This window comes from Esox lucius, chromosome 8 (genome assembly GCF_011004845.1).
Source record: "Esox lucius isolate fEsoLuc1 chromosome 8, fEsoLuc1.pri, whole genome shotgun sequence".
Lineage (NCBI taxonomy): Eukaryota > Metazoa > Chordata > Actinopteri > Esociformes > Esocidae > Esox > Esox lucius.
In genome coordinates this window covers 15,532,227-15,538,971 of record NC_047576.1, presented here as the reverse complement: position 1 = coordinate 15,538,971, position 6,745 = coordinate 15,532,227, and the positions used below count along the sequence as shown (strand labels likewise).

General features: G+C 40.0%; 1 protein-coding gene across 2 annotated transcripts; it reads left to right on the top strand.

Moving 5' to 3' along the window:
* The first annotated feature begins 4,043 nt into the window (after positions 1-4,043).
* dnajc19 (DnaJ (Hsp40) homolog, subfamily C, member 19) lies at positions 4,044-6,700 on the top strand. Of its 2 annotated transcripts, XM_020049229.2 has the most exons (7): positions 4,044-4,163; positions 4,749-4,832; positions 5,896-5,947; positions 6,058-6,131; positions 6,229-6,308; positions 6,384-6,454; positions 6,543-6,700. In XM_020049229.2, exons 3-7 carry the CDS (start codon positions 5,905-5,907, stop codon positions 6,611-6,613), a joined length of 339 nt encoding a protein of 112 aa, XP_019904788.1. In that variant the 5' UTR covers positions 4,044-4,163; positions 4,749-4,832; positions 5,896-5,904; the 3' UTR covers positions 6,614-6,700. The 2 variants fall into 2 exon arrangements, with proteins under 2 accessions (XP_019904788.1, XP_010870219.1); XM_010871917.3 differs by lacking the exon at positions 4,749-4,832.
* Positions 6,701-6,745: the final 45 nt, after the last annotated feature.

Below are 6,745 nucleotides of genomic sequence, written 5' to 3'. Positions count from 1 at the left end.
ACATTAAAAAAGTTAAAAAAGTTAAACTTTGAAATGAGATACCATATAGTATATACCATGACAAACAATGATCATTTGGTCCCTCTAACTTGATTTGTTTAAAATATATTGTATTACGTTTAATTGACAGTTATGACAATTACATTAATATAATAACTGTAGATTTTTTTCTCTCATAATTTGACAGTGGGATAGCCAAACCATGTGAAACAAAGTTTCTATTTTGAACAGTTCATAGATAGTGCAAATAAGGCTACTTAGTATAGTTATAATCGATAAACAAAACATGTTATGTTCTGAGAGCACTCGTCTGCAAAATGTGCTAAAAAATGGTAGACTTAGTTTGCATAACTGTGCCCACTATCTGATCAGTTTCTTGCTGAAACTTGGAATGAAAGGTAATGGACTGATCACGTTCAAATAAGGCCAGGAGTGAAAATATGAAAAACACAACATTGGATGTATTGAAATTAGATGAGGACGTGACGTCAGGTCTTCCAAGCAGAATCAAACCCGAGTGAGTCAGACCCAAGTCACATGATTGGATTTTCTGCTAAGGCTCTAGCAAGACATGACAAACATACACAATCAGCCATAACATTATGACCACCTGCCTAATATTGTGTAGGTCCCACCTTTGCAGCCAAAAACAGCCCTGACCCGTCGAGGCAAAGACTCCCCTAGACCTCTGAAGGTGTGCTGTGGTATCTGGCACCAAAACATTAGCTGCAGATCCTTTAAGTCCGGTAAGTTGCGATGTGGGGCCTCCATGGATCGAACTTGTTTGCCCAGCACATAACACAGATGCTCGATTGGAGAATTTGCTTGATCTGGTGAATTTGGAGGCCAAGTCAACACCTTGAACTCGTTGTTGTGTTCCTCAAACCATTCCTGAACCAAATGCTTTGTGGTAGGGCACATTATCCTGCTGAAAGAGCCCAATGCCATCAGGGAATACCATTGCCATGAAAGGGTGCACATGGTCTTCAACAATGCTTTGGTAGCAGGTATGTGTCAAAGTAACATCCACATGAATGGCAGGACCTTAGGTTTCCCAGCAGAACATTAACCAAAACATCTCACTGCCTCCGCCGGCTTGCCTCCTTCCTATAGTGCATGTGTTCTCCAGGTAAGCGATGCACATGCACCCAACCATCCACATGATGTAAAAGGAAATGTTATTCATCAGACCAGGCCACCTTCTTCCACTGCTCTGTGATCCAGTTCTGATGCTCACGTAGCCCATTGTTGGAGATTTCAGCAGTGGACAGGGGTCAGCATGGGCACCCTGACTGGTCTGTGGCTACGCACAAACTGCGATGCACTGTGTGTTCTGACACCTTTCTATCAGTACCAGCATTAACATTTCCAGCAATTTGAGCTACAGTAGATCATCTGTTGGATCAGACCACACGGGCAAGCCTTCAGTCCCCACGTGCATCAATGAGCCTTGGCTGCCCATGACCCTGTCGCCGTTTCACCGCTTTTCCTTGGACAAATTTTGATAGGTACTGACCACTGCAGACTGGGAACACCCCACAAGGGCTGCAGTTTTGGAGATGCTCTGACCCAGTCGTTTAGCCATCACAATTTGGGCCTTGTCAAAGTCACTCAGATCCCTACGCTTGCCCATTTTTCCTGCTTCGAACATATGAACTTTGAGGAGAGAATGTTAACTTGCTCCCTAATATATCCCACCCACTGACAGGTGCCTTGACAACGAAATTAACAGTGTTATTGGGTAATAATCACCTGGTTAATACCATCCCTATGTTGTAGCATGGGAGATGGGAGAATCATGGCTATAGTGATGCTTCTCAGGCAGGGACTGGCAGATTAATCAGGTTTGAGGAAAGGATGAATGGAGGTAAATACAGAAGTCCATGAAGAAAACCTGATCCAGAGCACACAGGACCTCAGATAGGGCAAACATTTTCCTTTTAGAATTACAATGACCTGAAGCACTCAGCCAAGGCAATGCTGTAGTGGCTTTGGGACAGGTCTATGAATGTCCTTGTGTGGTCAAATCCTGGACTTGAACCTCATTGAACATCTGTGGACAGACCTGAAGACTGGACTGCAATGCTCCCCATCCAATCTGACAGAACTTTAAAAGAGGATTTACATGGAGGAATATGAGAAACTGCCCAAATCTAGGTGTGCAAAACTGGTAGAGGCAAACCCAAGAAGACTCAAAGCTGTGATTGCTGCCAAAGACACTTCTTACAGCATCCTGAATAAAGGGTTTGGATACTTAATACTTAAATATTAATTGGCAAATATATTTATTTTAAAGATTTTGCTTTGACATTAAGTATTGAGTATTGTGTGTAGATTTGATGGGGAAAACTAACAATCACTTATAAATTAAGTCCATACCACAACAAAATGTACATCTGAATACAGTTGTGCTCAAAAGGTTGCATACCCTTGGAGAATTGGTAATATATTTAGCATTTGTAAAGAAAACAGTGAGCAGGCAAAACATATCTTTTATTTCTTATAGGATTCACATTCAACTGTAGGTCATAACAGAATGGCACAATTATAAAACAAAATATGGCAACAAAGAAAAAACTGACACCTGTTCAAAAGCCTGCATACCCTTAGTTCTTAATACTGTGTATTGCCCCCTTTAGCATCAATGACAGCGTGCAGTCTTTTGTAATAGGTGTCTATGAGGCCCTGAATTGTTGCAGGTGGTCTTTGGTCGTTTTGCATGAACCCCCCCCAAAAAAAAAATCAGTGAGCCACCATCATGCTTCACAGTGGGGATGGTATTCTGTTCACTATATTTGTTGTTGACCCCTCTCCAAATATAGCGCTTATGGTTGTGACTACAAAGCTCTATTTTGGTCTCACCACTCCAGATTACAGTGAGCCAGAAGCTGTGAGGCGTGTCAAGGTGTTGTTGGGCATATTGTAACTGGGCTTTTTTGTGGCATTGGCACAGTAAAGGCTTCTTTTTGGTAACTTGACCATGCAGCTCATTTTTGTTCAAGTATCGTAGTATTGTGCTCCCTGAAACAACCACACCCATCTTTTTCCAGAGCAGCCTGTATTTGCCCTGAGGTTACTTGTGGGTTTTCCTTTTTATCCCAAACAATTCTTCTGGCAGTTTTGGCTGAAATCTTTCATGGTCTACCTGACCTTGGCTTGGTATCAAGAGTTCCCTGAAAATGTCCAATTCTTTATAAGTGATTAAACAGTACTGACTGACATTTGCAAGGCTTTGGATATCTTTTTATATCTTTATAAAGTTCCATTACCTTGTTACACAGGTCTTTTGACAGTTCTTTTCTGCTCCCCATGGCTCAGTATCTAGTCTGCTCAGTGCATCCACATAAGAGCTAACAAACTCATTGACTATTTATACACAGACACTAATTGCAATTCAAAAAGCCAGGTGTGGGAAATTAACCTTTAATTGCCATTTTCACCTGTGTGTGTCACCTTGTGCAAACATTCAAGGGTATGTAAACTTTTGATCAGGGCCATTTGGGTGATTTCTGTCATCATTATGATTTAAAAAGGAGCCAGACAACTATGTGATAATGAATGGCTTCATATGATCACTATCCTTCAAGAAAATATTTTCAGAAATCAATGCCAGAATTTCACAATTTCTGCCAGGGTATGCAAACGCATGAGCACAATTGTGCATGCAGGTGGCACTGTAATAAAATAGGGAATGAAAATACCCTAAAATAAAGCACTTCAAACCAGCAGTCAGTGTAATTTAAAATCTAAAATGCTAGAAAAGAGTGAATGTCCAAAAAACTGCCAAAGTCCATACACTTTTCAGGTCTTTCTGTACTTACTTCTGTGACATAACTGAAAATGATTTTCTAAACTCTTAACTGTGTGGTGTATGCCATATATTCGATTACTTGAAAAGAATGTACTGTATGTAAAAACACTATTTGGTTAATTCTCTTAACGAATGAGCATGTCCATGGTCAGACATCAATTGAATAGGGCATTCTTACATTTTTTACGACAGTTCTGAGGGATTGGTGTTAGTTTTTACGACATGTCTTTACTTCCATGAATCAAAACATGAGCATGAGGGGTCATCTGTGACTGTTCCTCGTACACAGAGTGTATACAAAAAGTTATGTTTCATGTCTTGGAAAGAGGTTGATCTTCACATATAAGTCATGGTAAGTTAACATTGTTATATGCAGGGCACCTTCAAAGGATGGCTTAATGTATTTAATGGTTTGTAGCTGAGACTCAGACGAAGTGAAATATGGGCATTTTCGTTTTAGCCAAGTTGGCTAGCCAAGCGGGTATAGCTGACTACTTTCTTAGTTAGTACCCGAATAAACATTGCCTTTGCTTATGAACTTTTATCTGAAAATATGTGCTGTATACGTTTGTGATACAAGGTCTCGAGCTATTTTGGATAAACGCACTAATTTTACGTCGATTTGGAATGTCCGTTAAAATACCAAAACATCCATCTAGCTACTACTACAGCTAGTAAAAGTGAGTGAGCAAGCAGTTAACAATGTGGGTAGTTGGCTTCTAGATAAGCTGATGGACATAGTTCCAGTAAAAAAGCTTGTATACATTGCCACAGTTCAAACAGTAAGCATAATTATTACAAACAGCAATGTTCCGGGATTAACTAGCAAATATAGCAACGGGCCGTTGAGAGTCGGCCAATGACTACTTGTTTTAAGCAGCACTTGTCTCCTGTTCCCCCTCGTCCAAATAATGAATTCAGCGTTCTCTCGCCATAGAGAAGGTTAGAGGCCCCCATAGCCAAAAAGCAGTTTTAGCATGGACATCACCATTCAAGGCATCTTTCACTTTAACGTAGTCAGGTGAGTGGGACTTTCAACTTCAACCCTTCTGATAAGCCAGTCAACTTGATAGGATTTTCTGATGACCTGGTGGGAATCATGTGGGAGCCGGTCATTAGGAAGTATTTTTATTTATCAGCTACCTACTAACAGAGATGAAATTGTTGTTTGATCTTATGGAACCCATTAAGTTTCATGACCTGTTGCACAAGCCCAGTTATAGACTGTGTGGGGGGGGCAGGCAATGTAAGCCTCTGAAGCTGCCTTTGGGCTAGCTAGATCCTGCTCCCTCTGATTGAGAGAGTTGCGTGTATAGAGTTGCGTGTATAGAGTGACAGTCCAACAATTACTTCAACTAATTTATGAACTTAAACAAATCTTGGATATTCGTTGTTATTCCCCTTTAAGTGATGGGCAAACAAAGCTTACTGAAACCTTTGAGGCTTGTGTCAAGAAAAAGCTTATAAACACAGTGCACAGTAGTGACATCTGCTGGTCAGAAATAGTTATCAGTGTTTTTAATGAAAATGTTATGGTGCAGTTGTTGTGTGTGCAGTGAGAATGGGAATATGTTGAAGTGTCTGCATCTCACATCCCTCTTTCTTTTTAAAACTATACATGTTATGTTTTGTATTATAAAGACAAGAGAGCCATAGTGTACACGTACAGTAAATAAAACATTAACAACAACAATGTTGTTTCAACTGAAAACACTTCTAAACTCTAAGTGGATGTGACCTTGCTCCACTACCTGTGACTATTTTGAAGACCCCACACGTATTACTCCACCCCCATTGAAGTAACACGATGAAAACCTTACCTAAATTGTTAAAGGTGTCCAGTAGAGGTCAGTGTTTGAAAGCATCTTGACATTGGAGAACTTTGGAACACTACGTTTTGCAACAGCACCTGATCAAGTTTGATGTCATTGTGTTCGAATCAGTAGTGCTTTAAAAACTGAACAGTGTCTCTGAGCTCCCGTTTCAATCTTCCCATCACTAACTTTGACATTGTGTAGCCTTTCATTGAACATGGTATGTCTTGGGATATCTTCCTATGTGCCTTATTTACATTTTATGTACAGGCTAGCTCCATGGTGGCAGTGGGGATCACCTTGGCAGCAGCTGGATTTGTAGGTCAGTTCGTCTCTATAAAAATAGAGAATGCCTAATAATAGTTCAACATTTTCACATTTGAAAAGTATTGATGGATGATTTCACACTATGGTTTGTACAATTTGCTTCAGGTCGCTATGCCATGCAAGCCATGAAACACATGGAACCCCAAATGAAGCAGGCTATGAAGAGTTTTCCAAAATCGGTATTTTATTGGCTTTTATAAACACGTAGTCTTCTCCAAGGTACGGGCTTTGACTATTCTAAAAATGTTTTTCTGTTGAACAACTGTCATACTGCAGGCTTTTGGTGGGGGATACTACAGAGGTGGATTTGATCCAAAAATGAACAAGAGAGAGGCTTCGCTCATTCTAGGAGTCAGGTACTGTACACAATTGTATGTGCTTATGATAGAGCAATAAATCCAGCATTTACTTAGTCATGTCTTTGTCTCCAGTCCCACAGCTAACAAAGCCAAGATCAGAGAAGCCCATAGAAAACTGATGATTCTAAATCACCCTGATAGAGGTTTGAGGAAGTAGTAAATTACTTGAAATGTTATTTAAAGCCATTGAGCTTGCCAAGCTGGCTGACAGTTTTCTTTTTTGTATTGCAGGTGGATCACCATACCTTGCAGCTAAAATAAATGAAGCTAAGGATTTACTTGATGGACAACTAAAGAAATAGTTCACATTTGTTTCACTTGGTGGGGGGGACAGTGGTATTTCATACAGTGTAAAAATAAAATTAAAAGATTAAACCCTAATCTCAAAACATTTGTTTTCACATTTTAATCAATTTGTAGATATCTAGAGCGAC

Coding starts and splice junctions, on each gene's coding strand:
- dnajc19 (XM_010871917.3), top strand. Junction 6,132..6,228: donor TGAAGAGTTTTCCAAAATCG/GTATTTTATTGG, acceptor GTCATACTGCAG/GCTTTTGGTGGGGGATACTA. Junction 6,309..6,383: donor TCGCTCATTCTAGGAGTCAG/GTACTGTACACA, acceptor CTTTGTCTCCAG/TCCCACAGCTAACAAAGCCA.